The 27,893-nt window shown below is 42.8% G+C and overlaps 1 protein-coding gene, 1 long non-coding RNA gene and 1 pseudogene across 2 annotated transcripts; 2 read left to right on the plus strand and 1 right to left on the minus strand.

Moving 5' to 3' along the window:
* Positions 1-635: 635 nt before the first annotated feature.
* Positions 636-27,893, plus strand: part of LOC139564858 (cilia- and flagella-associated protein 52-like) — a 41,247-nt pseudogene continuing 13,989 nt past the window's right edge.
* Positions 2,569-4,244, plus strand: LOC139564877 (uncharacterized). Its single transcript, XR_011672831.1, has 3 exons — positions 2,569-2,827; positions 2,989-3,152; positions 3,861-4,244. It is a non-coding gene; the product is annotated as an uncharacterized lncRNA (long non-coding RNA).
* Positions 4,248-27,560, minus strand: LOC139564874 (acyl-coenzyme A thioesterase 1-like). The gene is made up of 4 exons (XM_071384711.1): positions 27,014-27,560; positions 26,199-26,404; positions 13,313-13,705; positions 4,248-6,963 (listed from the first exon to the last, which is right to left on the minus strand). Exons 1-4 carry the CDS (start codon positions 27,543-27,545, stop codon positions 6,739-6,741), a joined length of 1,356 nt encoding a protein of 451 aa, XP_071240812.1. The 5' UTR covers positions 27,546-27,560; the 3' UTR covers positions 4,248-6,738.

Below are 27,893 nucleotides of genomic sequence, written 5' to 3' on the forward strand. Positions count from 1 at the left end.
GGACAGTCTAGGGTACTAATTAGCTGTGAGATCACTAAGGAGGACCAACAATGGTTGAGGGATCATCTGAAAGGGACTGACATGTCTAACTGACTTCACAGGTCATTTGATTAGTCATGTACAACAGATGCATTCATGGAACAAAACAGTTTCTGTGGTTTGTATGGAAAAAAACATTGAGCCCACAACATGCACCTTACAGAGAATATTCTGTCATGGTGGACGTGCCTGAAACGTCAATGTTTCCATTGAGCTCCAAATAAGAAGTAGAATTCGATAGGACTAACCCTAAGAAAATCCTCTGGACTGCTTAACTAGAGAGACAGCGAGAGAGAGAGTACATCTAAGGATCGGAGAGCCATCAATTCCGGAAGATCTCCTTGCCGAGGATGGCGTAGAACATCATGCACTGTTTCTCATAGGGCGTGCCTGAAGATGTTCTGCGTGTCAAGCCTTGTCTAAAACATGGGTAAAAAGGGGAGACTAGTCAAAATCTCAAAATTCAATGTTTTACACAATGTTGTATCACATTTGATGAGTTACTAACTTGTCCATCCACATTCTCGATCTGCTGTAGTCCCTACACCTGGACTCTCGCACTCGGATCACACTGGCACAGGAGGTCCATGCACCGGATGGCGTCAGGGATGCACTCCTGTTGGACTGGAAAACAAAAACATTTGGTCAGTGGTGGGTCTTTCTCAAAGCTGTATTACTCTCTTTATCTGGAAGGAAAATGCATTGTTTACCATAACACAAACACACCTTGGACAATGTGACAAGTGGTCCCTCAACACCCAATCCTAAATCATGAGAACCATACACAAACATACTGTGCAGATATATATTTCAGCCACATCCGTTGCTGACAGGTGTAGAAAATCGAGCACAAAGCCATGCAATCTCCATAGACAAACATTGACAGTAGAATGGCCTTACTGAAGCGCTCAGTGACTTTCAACGTGGCACCATCACAGGATACCACCTTTCCAACAAGTCAGTTCATCAAATTTCTGCCCTGCTAGAGCTGCTCCGGTCAACTGTAAGTGCTGTTATTTTGAAGTGAAAACATCTAGGAGCAACAACGGCTCAGCCACAAAGTGGTAGGCCACACAAGCTCACAGAACGGGACTGCGAAATGCATAGTGCCAACTGTAAAGTTTTGGGGGGGGAAATAATGGTCTGGGCTGTTTTTCATGGTTCGGGCTAGGCCCCTTAGTTCCAGTGAATGGAAATCTTAACGCTACAGCATACAATTACATTATAGACGATTCTGTGCTTCCAACTCTGTGGCAACAGTTTGTGGCAACAGTTTTGGGAAGGCCCTTCCCTGTTTCAGCATGACAATGCCCCTGTGCACAAAGCAAGGTTCATATAGAAATGGTTTGTCGAGATAGGTGTGGAAGAACTTGACTGGCCTGAAATTTAACTGACCTCAAAATGATACATTATTTTTAAAGGATTAATGACCTTAGATTTCAGCATTTGTGGCCTCCATTTCAGAAAATCCTAATTTACCTCAAATGTCTCAATGCTCATACCATCATTGGTGTTACTACTCCTACTGGTTGCACAAAGTTAAAATAATGGTAAAAAAATATTTTAAAAGTCTTAAAGCTCCCATATTAGTTGATTTAGAATGGGAAGATCGACAAAAAAAAAAGATGTTTTCCCAAAACGACATGCCCAAATGGAAACATAAAACGAGTCAGCAGCTAGTCATCAACACAATTTCAGTTGATGCAATAATTTTCTCAGTCAAACACATTACCCAAAATACACTGTGTGTCTTTTGTTTACCAGGTCATGTAATCTTTGGTGTAAAAGTAAACTCTAACAGAGAGCACCTTATCTATCCACTGGGCTGCAATATCATCCTCAAAAGCCTGACAAAAAAGAAACAGGAGTTTATGCATGACCACACCAACGTCTCCTGTGTCCAAAGGTGGAAAGTATGTTGCCTCATGGTCAGGTCACTTTCATGGGTTTCAAGGTAATGGACTAATGCAGAGGAAAGAAAAATGGATGGGCAGAAAACTGATAATTAGCTGGTCTTTATCATTCTTTGAACAGGATGATGTTATAATATGGGACTTTGCCAAGAGAGGAATATATGCTCACCTGCAGCTCCACAAAGCCTAAGTGGGAGGATTGGCCTTCTCCCCTCAATGTCAAGTACCTGGTGACTCTTGGGGGTCACGATGATGGCAGGTTTTGTCAAACTTTGTGAAATACTGACATTTGACTCAGATCCTCTGTTATAATATAATAGGTACAAATAGTCATATTCATACATTTTAACTGAATAACTGTGTGTCTATAATTTCCATATAGTGGTGTGTAAAATAGAAAACAGAGAAGCCATTTGTGTAAGCCCGGCCTCAGCCCACAGGGGTGGTCACTGCCTTACTCTGCAACATAAGTGACGACATTTCCTCAGCATACTGCAGTAAGTCTTGCAGCAGTTTGCAGCCTGAATAACTTGTTACTTCTTGATACAGATCCCTGAGGAAGGCAGCTATTTCTACTGTGGCACCAGTGGAGATATCCTGAATGTCAATCTCAAGACTAAGCTTCTTAATGGGCCGTGGCCCAGTGAAACAGAAGTTCAGCAAGGTGGCTTCAAAAAAGGAACACAGTAGGAGGAGTTTAATATCTGGCTTAGTTAGATAGACTGCAGTACAAACCTCAGAACTCAGCATGCATTTCCCCTTGTTGTCTACATTGGGTGAACACAATCTGTGATGAAGACAGGCAACATATTGTCGGCTCAGGAGATGTCATGTTCCCTCTGTTCAGGATCCTCATCCAACTTCAAACACATCAAGTGAGTCAAGTCTCTGGAATGGAGGTCTTTATTCACTTTTATAGTTATTCTCTCACTTCAGTAATCCCGTGTGCATCTTCTAAAAGCATCTAATGCACCACTGTACTACATAATGAATACTAACTGTATGTGTATTCTTTGGTTTCTACACTCTTTGGCAGGAAGGTCCAGCTGGAGAAGGTGTGACATCCATAGCGCCCTGTGGTGATGGTCACCAGTTCTTTGTGGGCACAGAAGTGACACAGATGTACCATTTCAACTGCACTGACTTCAAAGAGGAGTTCATCACCGGATCACCACCAGTCATAACAGCGCCGTGAACAATGTGAGTGACACAACAGGCTAAAAGGCCACATAATATACGCCATCACATTCCATTTGTGTGCAGGCTCAGTCCCCTACTGAATGCAAATAGGGAACTGATTCTGCTTGACTGGCTGTTCATTTTGAAGCCCAATTGCCTTTTTAAATGACACCAGTAGAGGGGGCTATACTATCATTTACTGTAAGTCATGTCCTGTGTCCTCCAAAGTAGATATTGTTAAACATGATATTTATCATTGTCATGGTCAATAGCTAAATCAATTCATTATGGGCTGATAATAAGTGCTTTAAATTAACATATATATCTTGATGTATATCTCACATTGGCTCATCTGAGCTCTTTGCCACGTTCTGAGAATGACATCTGGATGTGGCATACGGAAACCTCTAAAGAAGTGCTACATATCACTGTGCCCAACATGACCTGGCTGCAACGCTGTGGAATTCATGATTGACGGCAGGAGCATCATCAGTGTTGGATTTCCCATTCCATTTCTTAGCAGCAGAAACTCAGGGGCTTTCTATTATCAGCCACGTCTGCTGTCTGGAAATGCAAATACATTCCTCTGTTTACTCCTCTGGTGGTGATTTAGTTGGGCAACAACAGTTGTGCCATTTTGAACTCGGATGATAGAAAAACAATACTTCCTGTCAGGCATTCATGTTTGTATTTCTCCCAGTCATTGACTTTTGTGTTGTTTTCTTTCAGCCTGGAATGAGGCTGCAAGAGGATTGCCAGCGGGGGAGGGGAGGGTGAAAACGATAAAGCACCATGGAGATAAACAACAACGATGGAGATAAAGAACCATGAGCATTACAAAGTACAAATAGGGTCGCCGTTGATAATGGCAGACCCTGGCCGTGACCCCACTTTCCGAGGGAGTCTGAAGGAGAGTTGGGATATGCAAAAATACACATTTCCAATTCACACATGCATATTAATACACGCTTGTACATGCATGAAATAGGACAATAAGCACCCACCAAATTATTTGATTAGAGATACCTTTATGCCTTAGAAGGTAATTAGTGGGCATGAAACCACTGCACTGTGTTAGGGCTACCAGATAAACAACGTTTTCAAAAACCACAAGCATTGCACGCCTTGGCTCATGTTTATTCATAACAGAATCTGGTTACAATGCTATTGATAAGAAGAAAGGACTAATAGTTTTACAAATATAATCAAATACTAAGAGTGAAACAGTGAAATAGTGAAACAAATAGAAGCAGCAGATATACTCTGGTTAGAAGTGTCTGCTACCACCCTGAGGAGTACCAGATCATCACTAGTGACACAGACAGACAGGTACATCCACCACAGTAGGATATAGAAGAGCATTTACTGAGGTCAGACTCATTTGTGCCACAGACTAAAGTATTGAGGGAGAATTCAACTCTGATTGGGTTAATGACTACCATAGTATTTATTTACAGTTATTACCATGGGTTTTGAAACACAATGGATGATTGATCGCACAGTGAGTTGTGTGTGAGCTCCATCTCATTGCCACTGGTCATATTTTAGCGCCAGATGTCATAGTAGCGTAATGCAATGACAATGACAGTGCATTGTATTCTCTGCTAAGGGATTGTTTGTTCCTAAAGCAGACGGCATAGCTATGACTCAAGCAACCAGATGGTCTCTGTCACCCACTTCATCTAGGATGATGTTAACTTCTTCACAGAAAACCACATTGTAAAATCCCCTCTCCATGTTTAGCTTAAACATTTTTTATTTCACTGCTTTACCAGAGCAAGCCATTGAGTAGCACACTACCATCATCTTTTTTTTAAAATTATTTGAGGTATTCCACAGAGATTATTTCCCTTGGGGGTTGACAATCAGAGTCCTTCATGAATACAGTCCATAATGTATTGATGACATTGGGTACATAATGCTGGTTTAGCAGAAACCTATATTAAAAGTATCAAAGTTGACCTTACAGTACCAGTAAATCAAACTGCAACACTTTTAAATAAACACTTTGCCATTTCTTTTTAACTGAGGAGGAGTGTTCTGTGTATACATAGAATGTACTTTTTGCTAGCATCATATCTTTACATCAAAGGACTAGGTATCTGTAAACTACACAGTACTGGAACATGTGTTTTTTCATGAAAAGTTGAGGCACAATCACATAGGATATACAATCTAAACTCCTCCCCCTCTTCCTGTGCACATTCTGTGTAACTTTGCAATGACAGAAAAAATAGAAAGGCACCTGCGTTTTAAAAGGGACATGTGGTATTTGTGGTCTAAATCTAACTTAAAGTAACAGTTGCAACGGGAGGCCAAAGCTGGAAGGAGACAGCTGCCAACCCCAGAGATGATTATTGCTTACTCACACACAAATATATGTTTTAACAACTGCATGTTACTATTTGATAGACGGTAGCGGGGACCATTTGCATACTGTGAAGGACTCATTAGGATAAAGTCAAGGCCTTAGGTCAAAATCACCCCAAATTATTTACCAGACGAATTCTGGTGTGCACGATACATCTGCTTATAATGTTAAAAAGAGGAGAGATTGACGCAAATTTGTTTTAATTAAAAAGTTTGAATAATGAATACTGGTCATTGTCAAAGACTCTGCATATTATAATCCTGGTTGAAAAATAATGAGCATGTGCTTTTGGAAACTGTTGGATGGATTATTATATAAATTTCACCATATTTTATTTCATAATGACACATTGTATTTCCCAATGGAATTTTTCATTATAACATTTATCACTTCATTAATGGCGCTGCATGACATGATCTATTTCATAATTTCATGGTGTTATTCAAAATAAAAGGGATATGTAAATCAAGGCAAGTGGGTGGTCTTTAGCCACTGATTGGCTAATCCTTCACTTTACCCTGTGTCACCCGAGGTGAAGAGCGCACCGACGCTCCAACCGACTCGGACAGTTGAAGTTTATGTGAGGAAGAACATTTTAGGCCTACCAGAGTTAATCATTATATTGTTTATAGGAATATCTTTATAAAAAATATGACTGAAAATGAATGAATAAGCCTCCTTCTGTACACCTATCTCTTGCAGACACTAACCATCTGACAAATGCATGGAGGTGTCGCAGCATGCCACATCTCCTCTCTCCGTCTCTGGGGCAAGGAATAAGTTTCTCTTATTTTACATGTTTTTTTATTTTTATTTTTTAAATATTCATATCATACAGTGGCTGTCTAAGCCTATAGGCATATGCATGCAATGCCCTGATGCATTTAGTGCTCAAATATCCCGACAGCTGAGGTGGACAAATGTTTTAGGGAAGTAAAACCCAATAAAACAATAGGCCATACATGTTTGCTTATGCTACACATCTAAAACACTGAAGTGTTTTTGTAATTTGTTATAGGCTGTTAAGGACAACTAAAATGTGGCTCATTTGGCCAATAGGCTATCCCTCGTTTATTGATGGCACTGGCCTCGCCAGGTCGGCAGTTTCTTTCCCTCTCTCTTTGTAGTCGGATCTGAATGCATACGGATGTCCAGTACATTTCTCAATGTCTGGTCAATTAAAATATTCCCGGTTATGTTGTCCGGTGCCAAATGTTCCTAACGGAAACCCTTGTCTTACCCTCTAGTATATAACATAGCTTTCTGGGCAGTGTTGTTCCTGTCCAGGTGTTTCCTGAAGAACTCCTGGACCCTCCTCCACAGGTCCAGCTGAGCCTGATGGTGGGCTTTAGCCTCTCCCCCAAACACCACCACTTGACCAACCGCGGAATGGAAGCCTGACGGGCAGTGGGGCATGTAGGGTACTTCCAGAAAATGCCCCGCCCTGGGGTACATCACCACCTGGTGGTGAAATGACAAGAGGAGAGAACATCAACCAACGCCAAGTCAAGGTGCAGTGAAAAGCATTTAAGAAAAGACGGATACAACAATGAGCTGTTTCTGAAACAGCAGTTTTAAAATATACGGCAAATAGAAAAAAATGTAATGGGAGGGGTTGAGTGTCGCTGAAGGATGGGTCTAAAAACAAACAAAAGATAACTATTGTAAAAATATACTGTGTCTGTAAAATGTATATAGTACAGTACCAGTCAGAAGTTTGGACTGTGAGAGCAAAATTACAAGATTGTTATAATACTGTACCTGCAGCAAATGGTTGTTTTATGCAACAGAATAGAGGGTTCTTATAACTGTACTGTGTCTGTGTGAACTGAAAGTGGGCCTCTCAGAGATTTAACACTGACAGGAGATGTACGATGTCTTTGGGTGATACCGCATTCCAGAGCATGAGTTAATGTTTCTGTATTGGGGTACCAGGGGGAGATGGCTCCAGTATGGAGTTGGGGGGCCAGACCCTGGTCTCTACACAATGAGGACAGTTTTTTACAGCAAATACTGTCATTTGTGAATTGTAAGTATCTTTCATACAAATCTTAACCTTGTGACCCATTCCATACATCTGTTGTGTGTCATGTAGACTGAAGGAGGATGGGCTTTGCTATAAAATGCTGTGGCTCAAACCAGCTCGTTGAGTTCCTAGTGATCACCTCCAGGGGTGATTATTGACCAGCTCCATTACTGCAGTAATTAAATAATAAAGTTTGATTGTTTTGAAGAAATCTAAAAGTCTCTTTTTGATTACAATAATTCCACCACAGGACACCTACTCATTCAAGGGTTTCTTTATTTTTACTATTTTCTACATTGTAGAATAGTGAAGACATCAAAACTATGAAATAACATATATGGGATCATGTAGTAAACAAAAGTGTGAAACAAATCTAAATATATTTTATATTTGAGAATCTTCAAAGTAGCTACCCTTTGCCTTGACAGCTTTGCACACTCCAGGCACTCTCAACCAGCTTCATGAGGTAGTCACCTGGAATACATTTCAATTAACAGGTGTGCCTTGTTAAAAGTTCATTTCTGGAATTTCTTTCCTTCTTAATGCTTTTCAGCCAATCAGTTGTGTTGTGACAAGGTAAACGTGGTATACAGAAGAGGGACTTATTTGGTAAAAGACCAAGTCCATATTATGGCAAGAACAGCTCAAATAAGCAAAGAGAAATGACAGTCCATCATTACTTTAAGACATGAAGGTCAGTCCATGCGGAGAATTAAGAACTTTGAATGTTTCTTCAAGGGCAGTCACAAAAACCATCAAGCACTATGAGGAAACTGGCTCTCATGAGGACCGCCACAGGAAAGGAAGACCCAGAGTTACTTCTGCTGCAGAGGATAAGTTCATTACAAGTTACCAGCCTCAGAAATTGCAGCCCAAATAAATGCTTCAGAGTTCAAGTAACAGACATCAACTGTTCAGAGGAGACTGCGTGAATCAGGCCTTCATGGTCGAATTGCTGCAAAGAAAACACTACTAAAGGACTCCAATAAGAAGAAGAGACTTGCTTGGGCCAAGAAACACGAGCAATGAACATTAGACCGGTGGAAATCTGTCCTTTGGTCTGATGAGTCCAAATTGGAGATTTTTGGTTCCAACCGCCGTGTCTTTGTGGAACGCAGAGTAGGTGAACGGATGATCTCCGCATGTGTAGTTCCCACCTTGAAACATGGAGGTGTGAAAGTGCTTTGCTGGTGACACTGTCAGTGATTTATTTAGAATTCAAGGCACACTTAACCAGCATGGCTACCACAGCATTCTGCAGCGTTACGCCATCCCAACGGTGAAGCATGGTGGTGGCCGCATCATGCTGTGGGGGGATGTTTTTCAGCGGCAGGGACTGGGAGACTAGTCAGGATCGAGGGAAAGATGAATGGAGCAAAGTACAGAGGGATCCTTGATGAAAAACTGCTTCAGAGCGCTCAGGACCTCAGACTGGGGCGAAGGTTCACCTTCCAACAAGACAACGACCCTAAGCACACAGCCAAGAAAATGCAAGAGTGGCTTCGGGACAAGTCTTTGAGTGGCACAGCCAGAGCCCGGACTTGAACCCGATCGAACATCTCTGGAGAGACCTGAAAATAGCTGTGCAGTGACGCTCCCCATCCAACCTGGCAGAGCTTGAGAGGATCTGCAGAGAAGAATGGGAGAAACTCACCAAATACAGGTGTGCCAAGCTTGTAACCTCATACCCAAGAAGACTTGAGGCTGTAATCGTTGCCAAAAGGTGCTACAAAGTACTGAGTAATAGGTCTGAATACTTATGTAAATGTTATCAGTTTATTTTTTTTATACATTTGCAAAAAGAAAACCGTTTTTACTTTGTCATTATGGGGTAGTGTGTAGATTGAGGAGAAAACATTTGAATCCATTTTAGAATAAGGCTGTAATGTAACAAAATGTGGAAAAAGTCATGGGGTCTGAATACTTTCCGAATGCACTGTATGTATATTTGTCTCCATTTCAGCACCAACTGGTAGATTTGCCCGCCCGTCCAACATCACTACTCTGGACGGTTCTGACTTAGGTATTTGTAGTTGTCCACATATTCTAGGTGTCTGGTTAGACTGTAGACTCTCCTTCCAGACTCACATCAAACATCTCCAATCCAAAGTTAAATCTAGAATTGGCTTCCTATTTCGCAAACAAAGCATCCTTCACTCATGCTGCCAAACATACCCTTGTAAAACTGTCCATCCTACCGATCCTCGACTTCGGCAATGTCATTTACAAAATAGCCTCCAATACCCTACTCAATAAATTGAATGCAGTCTATCACAGTGCCATCCGTTTTGTCACCAAAGCCCCATATACTACCCACCACTGCGACTTGTACGCTCTCGTTGGCTGGCCCTCGCTTCATACTCGTTGCCAAACACACTGGCTCCAGGTCATCTACAAGACCCTGCTAGGTAAAGTCCCCCCTTATCTCAGCTCGCTGGTCACCATAGCAGCACCCACCTGTAGCACGCGCTCCAGCAGGTATATCTCTCTGGTCACCCCCAAAACCAATTCTTCCTTTGGCCGCCTCTCCTTCCAGTTCTCTGCTGCCAATGACTGGAACGAACTACAAAAATCTCTGAAACTGGAAACACTTATCTCCCTCACTAGCTTTAAACACCAGCTGTCAGAGTAGCTCACAGATTACTGCACCTGTACATAGCCCATCTATAATTTAGCCCAAACAACTACCTCTCCCCCTACTGTATATATTTATTTTGCTCCTTTGCACCCCATTATTTCTCTCTACTTTACACATTCTTCCACTGAAAATCTACCATTCCAGTGTTTTACTTGCTATATTGTATTTACTTCGCTACCATGGCCTTTTTTTGCCTTTACCTCCCTTATCTCACCTCATTTGCTCACATTGTATAGACTTATTTTTCTACTGTATTATTGACTATGTTTGTTTTACTCTATGTGTAACTCTGTGTTGTTGTATGTGTCGAACTGCTTCGCGTTATCTTGGCCAGGTCGCAATTGTAAATGAGAACTTGTTCAACTTGCCTACCTGGTTAAATAAAAGGTGAAATAAATGAAAAAAAACAAAAAAATGAAAATACTCTGACTTTGTAGATTATTAAGGCACATTTTAATGTTAGGAAAGTTTGCATGAATAAAAATCCAAACTTGTTTGGAGAGTCTTTACGCACTAAATGTATTGATTAATAAAAAAATAGGTTTGATCCATCCTGAAAGTTGTCATATTCAAGTTCAATCTATAAAATATTGGAAGGCGAAAAAAATTTAAATAGGCGTTGAACAATAATTCTACCCCAATTCTCACTAATCACAAAACTGGATGACAACGGTCCAGTCGTCGTGAACCATGCACCACGCTCCAGGTTTAACCTGCTACATGTGGTCTGAGTTCCATAATGATTAAACATTTTGGGATGCATTTTCTGTTTATTTTGGTTGTGTTCCAGATGATTTTGTGCCCTATTGAAACAAAATGGTAAATAATGTAGTGTCATTTTGGAGTACCTTCTTGTAAATAAGAATAGTATATGTTTCAAAACACTTTTACATGAATGAATGTTTCTAATAAATAGGGGCGCGGATCAGAAAACCAGTCAGTATCTGGTGACACCTCTCCTTTGCAGAGAGATGATCAGGCTGTTGATTGTGGCCTGTGGAATGTTGTCCCACTCTTCAATGGCTGTGCGAAGTTGCTGGATATTGGCGGAAACTGGAACATGCTGTCATACACGTCAATCCAGAGAATCCTAAACATGCTCAATGGGTGACGTCTAGTGAGTATGCAGGCCATGGAAGAGCGGAGACATTTTCAGCTTCCAGGAATTGTGTACAGATCCTTGCGACATGGGGCTGTGCATTATCAAGTGGAAACACGAGGTGATGGCAGTAGATGAATGGCACGACCTCAAACTAATAGTGGGTGAATAGCATGCTATTCTCATGCTTAAGTTCAAGGTCCAAATATGCATAGAGAGAAAAATCGCATAAAAAAGTAATTATGTTCTATTTACGGGCGCTTAACTCGGGTCGGAATCGGGGCCTTAGAGACTTACCCAGAAGGACGCACAGCTGTAATTGCTGCCAAATGTGTTTCTAACACAGTGGTCACCAAACAGTCAATCGCCAAGGCATTCCTAGTAGATTTTCTATAACATTTTCTACGAGAACAAAATAGATAAAGCCTTGCATTCCTGCTTTTTTCTGTCTTGCACTGTTGGCAGTAGGTGCAATTGATTCAGCTGCCCTGTGCAACGGGTAGACAAAGTGTTTCCACAGTAGTGTAAAGTACTTAAGTAAAAATACCTTAATGTACCTAAGTAGTTTTTTGGTATCTGTACTTTACCATTTATATTTTTTACAACTTTCACTTCACTACATTCCTAAAGAAAATAGACTTTTTACTCCATACATTTTCCCTGACACCCAAAATTATATATTTTGAATGCTTAGCAGGTAGGAAAATTGTCAAATTCACACCCTTATCAAGAAAACATACCTGGTCATCCCTACTGCCTCTGATCTGGCAGACTTACTAAACACACATGCTTAATTTGTAAATTATATCTGAGTGTTGGAGTGTGCCCCTGGCTATCTGTAAATAAATTTAAAAAACAAGAAAAGTGTGCCATCTGGTTTAATAAGAAATAAGAAATTAGAAATGATTTATACTTTTACTTTTGATTGAAGTATATTTTGGTAATTGATTAACTTAAAACCAAATAACTTTACTGAAGTTGTATTTTACTGGGTGACTTTCACTTGAGACATTTTCTATTAGGGTATCTTTACTTTTACTCAAGTATGACAATTGGGTACTTTTTCCACCACTGTGTTTCCATTTTGAACCGTTTCAAGTGTCTGAAGGTACAAACCGGAGAGTAAATCAAGTGCACCTATAGGCCTACCGCTAGCCTTTCGGATTGCTTAGATCACCATGTCTGCTGCTTCCTCGAGTGCACAGCAAAGTGATAATGTATTGGGCCTATAGCATACTGGACAAATAACTGCTTTTAATAGGTTAAATGTTGCATAGGCTTATGTTTAAGTCATGATTTAAAAAAAACATGAACGGTAGATCTCAGCCTGCATTTTGAAAGTGATCTCGGCTCAAAAAAGGTTGGTGACGACTGTTCTAACATGTATTAACTCAGAGGTGAGAATAATTATGTAAATGAGATATCTGTATGTCATTTTCAATACATTGTCAATTTTTTTTTTTTTTTTTTTTAAGTGTGTAAATGGGTGAGGGAAAAAAATACATTTAACCCATTTTGAATTCAGGCTCTGACAAAGGACTCGAGGCTGATAAGCTAAATAAAGAGCAGTGATACTAGCAGGAGTAGTGTGAAGGTTTCTGCTTTTTCTCAGGCTTTAACACAACAAAATGTGGAATAAGACAAGGGGTATAAATACTTTCTGAAGGCATTGTATGTATGGAAGGTCTCATTCAAATCAAAATGGTGTCTCTGCCTTTCAGTGTCTGCCTGCCAGCTAGTTAAGAATACTATAGTTATCACGTCATTGAGACAACTCTGACGCTCAAAGTTCCTCCATATTAGCCGCTCCTCCATAAGCATCTAGCTAGTATACAATTCAGTGAACTAACTTTATTATGCTGGTCGGAACAATGGAACGGAACAAAATAGAGGTTCTGTTCAGAACGAAACTATTGGAAGAATAATTTCAGTTTTAACCCCTGCTATTGAGTAAAGGCAGTTTAGGCTGAAAAATCATGTGTTTATCTAGTAGTACTTGATTACATTTTTGCTATCAAAATGTTTGTGTTCAGGTTTATTTCCTTACCTCAAAGTTCTCTTTCCCATGATGCCTCAGCCGGGCGGCGGCCTGTTGGGCGAAGAGACAGCTGTTCCAGTTCCTGTCGTCCTCAGAGGCAGCGAAGAGGAACCTAGAATTGGAACGTTCTATTGGGATCACAGAACCACGGTTCCCCTCAGTCTCTGGGTCCGGTAAGGCGTCTCGGATGTCGAGGATGCCGGACGGTGAGAAGGTGACGTTCTCAACGATAGGCGTGACGGAAGGGATGATGAGGTCTTTGTAGTGCAGTGGCGCCACCATATTAGCGTTGCTGCCGTTGATCCAGGCTGTGGCTGAGATGCCAGAGAGAAAAGAGGCCATGGACAGAGCCAGATCCCCACTCTTCGAGATGGACAGGATTCCTATTCCTGGACCCTGTACCTATAAAAACAAAATATGTTTTATTGTCACAGGGGTTAAAGCAAAAAAATACATACCAGATCGATTGTCTGGGGCCAAGTTAACCTCCCCTTTAAATGTAGAAAGTCATGACCATCAAGGTTTTAGGAAAGAGGATCATTTTGTTAATGATAGAGTATGATGGCCCCGACAGACATGGCAGCTCTGCTTCTAGCTCCTAAGCAACTTTGCAGTATTTTGTTTATTTGTGTGTTATTTCTTACATTAGCACAGAACATTTGTGTTATTACATACAGCCAGAAATAACTTTTGGATATCAGAGCGGCGCTAACCCACCAGCATTACGACTTCCCAAATTGGAGCCTTTGTTCTTACCCCCCAGGGCAATTGAACTCATCCCAGAGACTGCTCCAAGTGTACGTCTAGTCCAACTCAGGAGGCAAGCACACCATCCACCGCTTCCGAGTATATTACGCGCTAATGTTCAGTCTCTGGACAATAAAGTAGACAAGCTCAGGGCGATGATCTCCTTCCAGAGAGACATCAGGGACTGTAACATACTCTGGTTCACTAAATCATAGCTCTCTCAGGATATACTGTCCCCATTCTTACAGCTAGCTGGCTTGTCGGTTCATCACGCAGACAATAAAGAACTCTCCGGGAAGAAAAAAGGCGGTGGTTTAGGTTTCATGATTAACTACTCATTGTGTGATTGTGATAACATACAGACACTCAAATATTTTTGTTCACCCGACTAGAACACTTCAAATGCCGACCATAGGTCCTCCCAAGAGAATTCTCTTTGGTTATAGTCACAGCCGTGTATATTCTGCCTCAAGCCGATACCACGACGGCCCTAAAGGAACTACACTGGACTATATGCAAACTGGCAACCACATACCCTGAGGCCGCATTTATTGTAGCTGGGGATTTTAACAAAGCAAATGAGGAAAACACTACCTAAGTTCTATCAACAAATTGACTGTAGTACTCGCTCTTGAAAAACACTAGACCACTGCTACTCCCCCTTTCAAGATGCCTGCACTCCCTCCCTTCTGCAAAATCAGATCACGACTCAATTTTGCTCCTCCCTTACTATAGGCAGAAACTCAAACAGGAAGTACCAGTGCTAAGGTCTATTCAATGCTGGTCTGACCAATCGGAATCCATGCTTCAAGATTGTTTTGATGTTGAGAATAACATTAACGTATACAAAGACACGGTGACGGAGTTAATCAGGAAGTGTATAGGGGATGATGTTCCCATGGTGACTTAAAACCTACCCAAACCAGAAACTGTGGATAGATGGTAGCATTCGCGCAAAACTGAAAGCGCAAACCGCAATTAACCATGGAAAGGTGACTGGGAATATGGTTGAATACAAACAGTGTAGTTATTCCCTCCACAAGACAATCAAACAGGAAAAACGTCAGTAGAAACACAAAGTGGAGTCGCAATTCAACAGCTCAGACAAGACGTATGTGGCAGGGTTTACAGACAATTACAATGGGAAAACCAGCCACGTCGCGGACACCAACATCTGGCTCCCAGACAAGCTAAACACCTTCTTCGCCCGCTTTGAGGATAACACACTGCCACTGACAGCTCCCAAGGACTGTGGGCTCTCGTTCTCCGTGGCCGACGTTAGTAAGACAGTTAAGCGTGTTAACCCTTGCAAGGCTGCCGGACCAGACGGCATCCCTAGCCGCGTCATCAGAACATGCGCAAACCAGCTGGCTGGAGTGTTTACGGACATATTCAATCTCTCCCTATCCCAGTCTGCTGTCCCCACTTGCTTCAAGATGTCCACCATTGTTCCTGTACCCAAGAAAGCAAAAGTTTGAACTAAATGACTATCACCCCGTAGCACTCATTTCTGTCATCATGAAGTGCTTTGAGAGGCTAGTTAAGGATCATATGACCTCTACCTTCGCTGACACCCTTGACCCACTTCAAATTGCTTACCGCCCCAATAGATCCACAGAAGATGCAATCGCCATCGCACTGCCCTTTCCCATCTGGACAAGAGGAATACCTAGGTAAGAATGCTGTTCATTGACTATAGCTCAGCTTACAACACCATAGTTCCCTCCAAGCTCATCATTAAGCTCGGGGCCCTGGGTCTGAACTCCGCCCTGTGCAATTGGGTCCTGGACTTCCTGACGGGTCGCCCCCCAGGTGGTGAAGGTAGGAAACAACATCTCCACTTCACTGATCTTCAACACTGGGGCCCCACAAGGATGCGTGCTCAGCTCCCTCCTGTACTCCCTGTTTACCCATGACAGAGTGGCCATCCAACTCAATCATCAAGTTCCTCAGCGTACACATCACTGACAATCTGAAATGATCCACCCACAAAGACAGTGTGTTGAAGGCACAAGAGCAACTCTTCAACCTCAGGAGGCTGAAGAGATTTGTCTGGGCCCCTAAGACACTCACAAACTCTTACAGATGCACAATTGAGAGCATCCTGTCGGGCTGTATCACCGCCTGGTACAGCAACTGCACCGCCCGCAACCGCAGGGCTCTCCAGAAGGTGGTGCAGTCTGCACAACGCATCACCGGGGGCACACTGCTTACCCTCCAGGACACCTACAGCACGCGATGTCACAGGAAGGCCAAAAAGACCATCAACCACCTGAACCACGGCCTGCTCACCCCGCTAACATCCAGAAGGCGAGGTCATTGCAGTTGCATCAAAGCTGGAGCCAAGAGACTGAAAAACAGCTCCTATCGCAAGGCCATCAGACTGTTAAATAGCCATCACTAGCTGGCAACCACCCGGTTACTCAACCCCGCTGCCCTATATACATAGTCATGGAATCGTCGGTCACTTTAATAATGTTTACATACTGGTTTACTCATCTCATATGTATATACTGTATTTTATTCCACTGTATTTTAGTCAATGCCACTACGATATTGCTCATCCCAATATTTATATATTCCATTCTTTTAGATTTGTGAATTGTTAGATACTACTGCACTGTTGGAGCTAGGAACACAAGCATTTTGCTACACCCGCAATAACATCTGCTAAATATGTGTATGTGGCCAATAAAATGTGACAATTTATTTCAATTTGATTAAAAGTATTAAACTGCGGGTTTGACCAATTCCTGTCCCCTTAGAAATTCCCCCAAGGAGAATCCTGGACCCTATGTATAAGGACCGAGAAGCTCAGTTACTGTGACTTTTTTAAAAGTATATATTCTACACCAAAATGAATGAAAAAATTTTTTCTCACAATCTCAAATCTAATTTCCACCTCCAGAAATAATGCCAAATAAATGTTTAGAAATAAATCCACACACACACAATACCACATAAATGAGGTTTAGACACTTTAGCAAAAAAAAAGCTTGGCCCACCTGTATTTGGGGAGTTTCTCCCATTCTTCTCAAGTTCTGTCAGGTTGGATGGGGAGCGTCGCTGCACAGCTAATGTTCAGGTCTCTCCAGAGATGTTCGATTGGGTTCAAGTCCGGGCTCTGGCTGGCCCACAAAGACATTCAGAGATTGTCCCGAAGTCAGTCCTGAGTTGTCTTAGCTGTGTGCTTAGGGTCGTTGTCCTGTTGGAAGGTGAACCTTCACCCCAATCTGAGGTTCGGAGTGCTCTGGAGCAGGTTTTCATCAAGGATCTCTGCTCGGTTCATTTTTCCCTCAATCCTGACTAGTCTCAGTCACTGCCGTTGAAAAACATCCCCACCATGCTTCGCCGTAGGGATGGTGCCAGGTTTCCTCCAGATGTGACGTTTGGCATTCAGGCCAAAGAGTTCAATCTTGGTGTCATCAGACCAGAGAATCTTGTTTCTCATGGTCTGAGAGTCTTCAGGTGCCTTTTGGCAAACTCCAAGCGGGCTGTCAGGTGCCTTTTACTGAGTGGTTTGTCTGGCCACTACCATAAAGACCTGATTGGTGGAGTGCTGCTGTAACGGTTGTCGTTCTGGAAGGTTCTCCCATCTCCATAAAGGAACACTGGAGCTAACCAAGGCTAACCTTCTCCCCCGATTGCTCAGTTTGGCAGGCCGCCAGCTATAGGAAGAGTCTTGGTGTTTCCAAACTTCTTCCATTTAAAAATGATGGAGGCCACTGTGTTCTTGGGAAACAGCAATGCTGCAGACATTTTTTGTTACCCTTCCCCAGATCTATGCCTGACACAATCCTGTCTCGGAGCTCTACGGACAATTCCTTTCGACCTCATGGCTTGGTTTTTGCTCTGACATGCACTGTCAACTGTGGGACCTAATATAGATAGGTGTGTGCCTTTCCAAATCATGTCCAATTAATTAAATTTACCACAGGTGGAATCCAATGAAGTTGTAGAAACATCAAGGATGATCAATGGAAGGAGGATATACCTGAGCTCAATTTCGAGTATCATAGCAAAGAGTCTGAATACTTACAGTTGAAGTCGGAAGTTTACATACACTCAGGTTGGAGTCATTAATACTCGTTTTTCAACCACTCCACAAATTTCTTGTCAAATCAAATTTTATTGGTCACATACACATGGTTAGCAGATAATGCGAGTGTAGCGAAATGCTTGTGCATCTAGTTCCGACCATGCAGTAATATCTAACAAGTAATCTAACAATTTCACAACAACTACCTTATTTATACACAAGTGTAAAGGAATGAATAAGAATACAGTGAGGGAAAAAAGTATTTGATCCCCTGCTGATTTTGTACGTTTGCCCACTGACAAAGATATTATCAGTCTATAATTTTAATGGTAGGTTTATTTGAACAGTGAGAGACAGAATAACAACAAAAATATCCAGAAAAATGCATGTCAAAAACGTTATAAATTGATTTGCATTTTAATGAGGGAAATAAGTATTTGACCCCTTCTCAATCAAAAAGATTTCTGGCTCCCAGGTGTCTTTCATACAGGTAACAAACGGAGATTAGGAGCACACTCTTAAAGGGAGTGCTCCTAATCTCAGTTTCTTACCTGTATAAAAGATACCTGTCCACAGAAGCAATCAATTAATCAGATTCCAAACTCTCCACCATGGCCAAGACCAAAGAGCTCTCCAAGGATGTCAGGGACAAGATTGTAGACCTACACAAGGCTGGAATGGGCTACAAGACCATCGCCAAGCAGCTTGGTGAGAAGGTGACAACAGTTTCTGTGATTATTCGCAAATGGAAGAAACACAAAAGACCTGTCAATCTCCCTCAGCCTGGGGCTCCATGCAAGATCTCACCTCGTGAAGTTGCAATGATCATGAGAACGGTGAGGAATCAGCCCAGAACTACACAGGAGGATCTTGTCAATGATCTCAAGGCAGCTGGGACCATAGTCATCAAGAAAACAATTGGTAACACACTATGCCGTGAAGGACTGAAATCCTGCAGCGCCCGCAAGGTCCCCCTGCTCAAGAAAGCACATATACATGCCCGTCTGAAGTTTGCCAATGAACATCTGAATGATTCAGAGGACAACTGGGTGAACGTGTTGTGGTCAGATGAGACCAAAATGGAGTTCTTTGGCATCAACCCAACTTGCCGTGTTTGGAGGAGGAGGAATGCTGCCTATGACCCCAAGAAACCATCCCCACCGTCAAACATGGAGGTGGAAACATTATGCTTTGGGGGTGTTTTTCTGCTAAAGGGACAGGACAACTTCACCGCATCAAAGGGACGATGGACGGGGCCATGTACCGTCAAATCTTGGGTGAAAACCTCCTTCCCTCAGCCAGGGTATTGAAAATGGGTCGTGGATGGGTATTCCAGCATGACAATGACCCAAAACACACGGCCAAGGCAACAAAGGAGTGGCTCAAGAAGAAGCACATTAAGGTCCTGGAGTGGCCTAGCCAGTATCCAGACCTTAATCCCATAGAAAATCTGTGGAGGGAGCTGAAGGTTCGAGTTGCCAAACGTCAGCCTCAAAACCTTAATGACTTAAAGAAGATCTGCAAAGAGGAGTGGGACAAAATCCCTCCTGAGATGTGTGCAAACCTGGTGGCCAACTACAAAAAACGTCTGACCTCTGATTGCCAACAAGGGTTTTGCCACCAAGTACTAAGTCATGTTTTGCAGAGGGGTCAAATACTTATTTCCCTCATTAAAATGCAAATCAATTCATAACATTTTTGACATGCGTTTTTCTGGATTTTTTTGTTGATATTCTGTCTCTCACTGTTCAAATAAACCTACCATTAAAATTATAGACTGATCATTTCTTTGTCAGTGGGCAAACGTACAAAATCAGCAGGGGATCAAATACTTTTTTCCCTCACTGTATGTACATATAAAATATATGGATGAGCGATGGCCGAACGGCATAGGCAAGATGCAGTAGATGGTATAGAGTACAGTATATACATATGAGATGAGTAATGTAGGGTATATATACATTATATAAATTAGCATTGCTTAAAGTGACTGTGATACATTTATTACATCCAATTATTAAAGTGGCTAGATATTTGAGTCTGAGTGGCTGCTGCCAACATACTATGTTAGTGATGGCTGTTTAACAGTCTGATGGCCTTGAGATAGAAGCTGTTTTTCAGTTCCAGCTTTGATGCACCTGTACTGACGTCGCCTTCTGGATGATAGCCTGGTGAACAGGCAGTGGCTCGGGTGGTTATTGTCCTTGATGATCTTTTTGGCCTTCCTGTGACATCGGGTGGTGTAGGTGTCCTGGAGGGCAGGTAGTTTGCCCCCGGTGATGCGTTGTGCAGACCTCACTACCCTCTGGAGAGCCTTGCGGTTGTGGGCGGAGCAGCTGCCGTACCAGGCGGTGATACAGCCTGACAGGATGCTCCCGATTGTGCATCTGTAAAAGTCTGAGTGTTTTTGGTGACAAGCCAAATTTCTTCAGCCTCTTGAGGTTAAAGAGGTGCTGTTGCGCCTTCTTCACCATGCTGTCTGTGTGGGTGGACCATTTCAGTTTGTCTGTGATGTGTACGTCGAGGAACTTAACTTTCCACCTTCTACACTTGTTAACAAACTATAGTATTGGCAAGTCGGTTAGGAAATCTACTTTGTGCATGACAAGTCATTTTTTCAACAATTGTTAACAGAGATTATTTCACTTATAATTCACTGTATCACAATTCCAGTGGGTCAAAAGTTTACATACACTAAGTTGACTGTGCCTTTAAACAGCTTGGGAAATTTCCGGGAAATGATGTCATGGCTTTAGAAGCTTCTGATAGGCTAATTGACATCATTTGAGTCAATTGGAGGTGTACCTGTGGATGCATTTCAAGGCCTACCTTCAAACTCAGTGCCTCTTTGCTTGACATCATGGGAAAATCTAAAGAAATCAGCCAAGACCGCAGAAAGAAAATTGTAGACCTCCACAAGTCTAGTTCATCCCTGGGAGTAATTTCCAAACTCCTGAAGGTACCACGTTCATCTGTACAAACAATAGTATGCAAGTATAAACACCATGGGACCACGCAGCCGTCATACCGCTCAGGAACGAGACGAGTTCTGTCTCCTAGAGATGAACGTACTTTGGTGCGAAAAGTGCAAATCAATCCCAGAACACCAGCAAAGGACCTTGTGAAGATGTTGGAGGAAACGGGTTAAAAAGTATCTATATCCACAGTAAAACAAGTCCTTTATCGAAGTAACCAGAAAGGTCGCTCAGCAAGAAAGAAGCCAATGCTCTAGAACAGCCATAAAAAAGCCAGACCACGGTTTGCAACTGCACATTGGGACAAAGATCGTACTTTTTGGAGAAATGTCCTCTGGTCTGATGAAACAAAAATACAACTGTTTGGCCATAATGACCATCGTTATGTTTGGAGGAAAAAGGGGGATGCTTGCAAGCCGAAGAACACCATCCCAACCGTGAAGCATGGGGGTGGCAGCATCATGTTGTGGGGGAGCTTTTCTGCAGGAGGAACTGGTGCACTTCACAAAATAGATGGCATCATGAGGTAAGAAAATTATGTGGATATATTGAAGCAACATCTTAAGACATCTTAAGATCAGTCAGGAAGTTAAAGTTTGCCAAGCATACTTCCAAAGTTGTGGCAAAATGTATTGGAGTGGCCATCACAAAGCCCTGACCTCAATCCTATAGAAAATGTGTGGGCAGAACTGAAAAAGCGTGTGCGAGCAAGGAGGCCTACAAACCTGACTCAGTTACACCAGCTCTGTCAGGAGGAATGGGACAAAATTCACCCAACTTATTGTGGGAAGCTTGTGGAAGGCTACCAGAAACATTTGACCCAAGTTAAACAATTTAAAGGCAATGCTACCAAATACTAAGTGAGTGTATGTAAACTTCTGACCCACTGGGAATGTGATGAAAGAAATAATTCTCTACTATTATTCTGACATTTCACATTCTTAAAATAAAGTGATGATCCTAACTGACCTAAAACAGGTTATTTTTTACTAGGATTAAATGTCAGGAATTGTATTTGGCTAAGGTGTATGTAAACTTCAACAGTATGTAAATAAGGTATGTTTCTATTTTTAATATATTTGCAAATAATGTCTAAAAACCTGTTTTCGCTTTGTCATTATGGGGTATTGTGTGTAGATTGATGAAGGATAATTTTTTTTAAATCCATTTCAGAATAAGTATGTAACATAACAAGTGGGAAAAGTCAAGGGGTCTGAATACTTTCCGAATGTACTGTAAATGCCTTTTTACAACTACTAAAGAAAAATCACTGTCAGACCATACATCAGAGTTCCTCAAACTTGGTCTTCGGGACCCCAAGGGGTGCACGTTTTAGTTTTGGCCCTAGCACTACACAGCTGATTCAAGTAATCAACTAATCATCAAGATTTGATCTTTTGAATCAGCAGTGCACCCTTTGGGGTCCGGAGGACCGAGTTTGGAAAACACTGCCCTATAGGTTCCTGATTTATACCTGGTTAAGATGGTGCCGGAGAAGAAGGCAGACGTTTTACAGCCGATTGTGTTTTTTTGTTTGTTTGTTTATAACTTATTTTTTTACATAATGTTGCCGCTACAGTGTCTTATGACCAAAATTAACTTCTAGACATCCAGACTGCGATTACTCACCACGGACTAGCAGAATCCTTTTTTCCCTTTCATGACTCTGACGAGCCCGATGCAAAGGATATACTACTTCCTCTGAAACAGGCCCTGATCCCTGTGATCTGCGATCTGCGTAAGAGGATTCTGAGAATTCATAAGCGATGGAATAAACCCCCACTTCCCTCCATTCTGCTAGCAAATATGCAATCTTTGGACAATAAAATCGAAAAGTTACACGGAAGATTAAACTACCAACGGGACATTAAAAACTAACAGCTTATGCTTCACGGAGTCGTGGCTGAACGATGACAAAATCAACATACAGCTGGCTGGTTATACGATGTACCGGCAGGACAGAACAGCGGCGTCTGGTAAGACAAGGGGCGGCGGTCTATGTATTTTTGTAAACAACAGCTGGTGCACGATATCTAAGAAAATCTCGAGCTATTGCTCCCCTGAGGTAGAGGATATCATGACAAGCTGTAGACCACACTACCTACCGAGAGAGATTTCATCTGTATTCTTTGTAGCTGTTTACATACCACCACAGTCAGAGGCTGGCACTAATATAGCATTGAATGAGCTGTATTCCGCCATAAGCAAACAAGAAAACGCTCACCCAGAGGCGGCGCTCCTAGTAGCCGGGGACTTTAATGCAGGGAAACATAAATCCGTTTTACCAAATTTCTATCAGCATGTTTTATGTGCAACCAGAGGAAAAAGAACTCTGTACCACCTATACTCCACACACGGAAACGCATACAAAGCTCTCCCTCGCCCTCCATTTGGAAAATCTGACCATAATTATATCCTCCTGATTCCTGCTTAAAAGCACAAATTAAAGCAGGAAACCACCAGTGACTAGATCCAATAAAAAAGTGGTCAGAGGAAGCAGATGCTAAGCTACAGGACTGTTTTGCTAGCACAGACTGGAATATGTTCCGGGATTCCTCCGATGGCATTGAGGAGTACGCCACATCAGTCATTGGCATCATCAATAAGTGCATCTATGATGTCGTCCCCAGTGACTGTACGTACATACCCCAACCAGAAGCCATGGATTACAGGCAGCATCCACACTGAGCTAAAGGCTGGAGCTGCCGCTTTCAAGGAGCGGGACTCTAACCCGGAAGCTTATAAGAAATCGCGATATGCCCTCCGATGAACCATCACAGGCAAAGCATCAATACAGGACTAAGATTGAATCATACTACACCGGCTCTGACGCTCGTCGGATGTGGCAGGGCTTGCAAACCATTACAGACTACAAAGGGAAGAACTGCCGAGAGCTGCCCAGTGACACAAGCCTACCAGACGAGCTAAACTACTTCTATGCTCGCTCCGAGGCAAATAACACTGAAACATGCATGAGAGCACCAGCTGTTTCCGGAAGACTGTGTGATGATGTGACCTTTAAACAGGTCAACATTCACAAGGCCGCAGGGCAAGACAGATTACCAGGACATGTACTGCGAGCATGCACTGACCAACAGGCAAGTGTCTTCACTGGCATTTTCAACCTCACCCTGTCCGATTCTGTAATACCAACATGTTTTAAGCAGACCACCATAGTCCCTGTGCCCAAGAACACTAAGGTAATCTGCCTAAATGACTACCGACCCGTAGCACTCACGTCTGTAGCCATGAAGTGCTTTGATAGGCTGGTCATGGCTCACATCAACACCATTGTCCTAGATATCCTGGATCCTGGACTTCCTGACGGGCAGCCCCAGGCGGTAAGGGTAGGTAACAACACATCCGCCACGCTGATCCTCAACACAGGGGCCTCTCAGGGGTGCGTGCTCAGTCCCCTCCTGTACTCCCTGTTCACTCATGACTGCACGGCCAGGCACTACAACACCATCATTATATTTGCTGATGACACAACTGTGATCACCGACAACGACAAGAAAGCCTATAGCGAGGAGGTCATAGACCTGGCCGTATGGTGCCAGGACAACAACATCTCTCTCTCAACGTGATCAAGACAAAGGAGATGATTGTGGACTACAGGAAAAAGAGGACCAAGCACGCACTCATTCTCATCGACGGGGGTGCAGTGGAGAAATTTGAGAGCTTCAAGTTCCTTGGTATCCACATCACCAACAAACTAACACGGTCCAAGCACACCAAGACAGTCGTGAAGAGGGCACGACAAAACCTATTCCCCATAATGAGACTGAAAAGATTTGGCATGGGTCCTCAGATCCTCAAAACGTTATACAGCTGCACCATCGAGAGCATCCTGACTGGTTTCATCACTGCCTGGTATGGCAACTGCTCGGCCTCTGACCGCAAGGCACTACATTGGGTAGTGTGTATGGTTCAGTACATCACCGGGGCCAAGCTTCCTGCCATCCAGGACCTCTATACCAGGCGGTGTCAGAGGAAGGCCCTAAAAATTGTAAAAGACTCTAGTCAGCCTAATCATAGACTGTTCTCTCTGCTACGGCACGGCAAGTGGTACCGGAGCGCCATGTCTAGGTCCAAGAGGCTTCTAAACAGCTTCTACCCCCAAGCCATAAGACTCCTGAACATCTTGTCAAATGGCTACCCAGACTATTTGCAGTGCCCCCCCATCCCCTCCTACACCACTGCTACTCTCTGTTGTCATCTATGCAGTCACTTTAATAACTACCTACATGTACATACTACCTCAACTAACCGGTGCCCCCGCACATTGACTCTGTATCGGTACCCCCTGTAAATAGTCTCTCTAGTGTTATTTTATTGCTGCTCTTTAATTACTTTTCTCTCTTATCTATATTTTTTGGAAACTGCATTGTTGGTTAGGGGCTCGTTAAGTAAGCATTTCACTGTTGTAGTCGGCGAATGACTCATAAAATGTGATTTGATTAGGTTACCAGATTAGGAAAAGCCCCAGGGGAAACAATTTGCCCCACCACTCTAGAACCTGTGGTGCCACCTCTGCATCACCAGTCCCAAAAAATATTTTTGTAGTGGGGGGGAGAGGGGGTGCAGTTTGTCAAACGTGGGTCAAAAATCACTGATGTATTGCAATTGCAATGAAATTGGCATAAAACACTTAACCATTGACTTAAGAACTCGAAACCCAAAATTAGGGACTTGTGACTTGACCTGAGCTATTGAATTTGGAACTTTACTTGAGACTTCCCCATTATTACTTGGGACTTGACTCGAGACTCGAAAGTTAAGACTTGCTTAGGACTTTCAAAATTGTGACTTGGTCTCACCTCTGTTAGGTGGTCCCTGATGAATTTGTTAACACAAATGGGGTCCCCGCCCCAAAAAAGTTGGAGAACCCCTGGTGTAGAGCAAACAGAAGCCACTAGATAGTAGCATTTACACAGCTAACAAAATATTGAAGCATAGTGAGAGGAACCTCAAGGTGACATTTTCTTCTCATGGAACAAATGGCCTATATTCACAATGTGTCTGAATTAAGAGTGCTGGACATTATATGGACATGAGGAACCTGTCCCTAGATCAGCACTCCTATAATCAGATGTTTTATGAGTACGGGCGCCAATTTTCTTCCTCCACTAACCTGTGGCTGTCGCCTCAGGAAAGTGATAGCCTCTTCAAAGTACTCCAGGTCAAAGTATTTGGGCAAGGTTCTGGGCAGGTCCTGGAAGCCATAGTAGGCCAGAGCCAGAACCACAAAGCCTTTGTTAGCCAGCAGACTGGCTCGAACCTCTGATATACCTCCACCCAGAGTATACATATCCAGTACACCGGGGAATGGACCCTGCCCTGTGAGGATGGGGGAATAACAGAGAAATGTAGGACTGTTTTGTCACTCACTGCAGGTGGAGATGCTTTCTGGCCTACCTACCGTATATAAAACCTATGCAATGCAAATTAAGCTTTGTTATCTAATGCCTTGATCATACCAACAGTGTCATTTGATTTTGGTACACCTGAAGTTTGCCTTGCAGCATTGCGTTGCAGAGGCAGTTGCAGTGCGTTCTGGGTGGTGCATACGTTGGATTTAATGAACGTATGCATCAAACTGAATGTGTTGAGGGCTTGACAGAAATGGTAGTAGAAGGTGAATATTGAACTTTTGTTGCACACACATCCAGATGATGCTGCGTACCATTTTGCACAATACAATTGCCCTGAATGACGCTGTCCGTGTAATCAAGGCATAAGCTTATAGGCCTTCTAAACTGTAATTTGTGCTTTTCTTAGGAGAGCTCACAACAAAATATTCAAACATAATATAGGCACTTTCGTTAAACAGGTATGAATACAGTACATAAAAATCAATGGATTTCTATTTCCTTAGAACTTAATCCTGGTCCCGTAGACACAAAAAGATAATTTCCCACTTCAGGGCATTTTTAATTGCCTACTAACCGGGTGGTAGAAAGAGGACTCCCCGAATTCTCCCTTCTTTCATGCCCAACGGTATCCTCCTTACCCCTTCCGCCATGAACCGCCTCTCGTTGGTCTCTGTGGCCAAGAGTTCACCTGTGTCCCCATGCAGCACTTCTATGTCAACCGTCATTGAACCCAAAACATTTTTTTTTAACAGTTTGCTGTGTGGAGTCTCGGCCGCCATGGCCCAAAACAAGCCCATGGATTCAACTCCCGTGTAGCTGCCGCCCAGAGAGGGAGAGCGACACAGGTCCACCTGTCCGCTAGCATCTGCAGCGACCAGAGCGGAAGCTCTGAAGATGACCCCTTTATCGTCCTTGAGTTTGGACCTCAACTCTACTTTCTGGTGGGGCGAAAGTCCATCTACCTTCACGTGCACCGGTTCGTCGAAGAAACAGCGAGGGCTGGGGAGAAGCCGGACGCAAACCTGTTTCGAATTCAAACCTGTTGTTTGAAATCGTATAAACCATATTTTTGAGATAACTTCACGGTAAGCCCGTTGGTGCAACATGGCCACAGATATAAGTAGCCAGATGTTTCACCGGATGTATAAATCTGAAGCATCCGGTTGAAATTTCCACTCGGTTTTGACTAGATGGATACAGCTTTTGTCATAGTTCACTTTTCGTATATTAGAAGAATTAACATAGCAGGTTAGGAATAGAGTTAAGGGTTAGCTAATATGCACTTTTGACGTTAACTTGACAAAAGCTGTAGCCACAGCATACTGTCTTCGCTATATCCCTTCTAGCCATGACCTTTCCACTAACCACCAAATATGGCGAAGTATCATTGGCCGTGTTCGAGAGCATCAAAATGACAGCAGGTGACTGCCGGATCTACAAATCACCTTGCATCA

This window comes from Salvelinus alpinus, chromosome 36 (genome assembly GCF_045679555.1).
Source record: "Salvelinus alpinus chromosome 36, SLU_Salpinus.1, whole genome shotgun sequence".
Taxonomy (NCBI): Eukaryota; Metazoa; Chordata; class Actinopteri; order Salmoniformes; family Salmonidae; genus Salvelinus; species Salvelinus alpinus.

Excerpts from the sequence above, each read along its gene's own strand:
- LOC139564874 (XM_071384711.1), bottom strand. The coding sequence starts at position 27,545 with ATGTTGCACCAACGGGCTTACCGTGAAGTTATCTCAAAAATATGGTTT. Across the intron at positions 26,405-27,013 it reads AGTCCTCTTTCTACCACCCG|GGCAGGGTCCATTCCCCGGT; the intron begins GTTAGTAGGCAA and ends CCATCCTCACAG. Across the intron at positions 13,706-26,198 it reads TCCTGAGGCGACAGCCACAG|GTACAGGGTCCAGGAATAGG; the intron begins GTTAGTGGAGGA and ends TTGTTTTTATAG.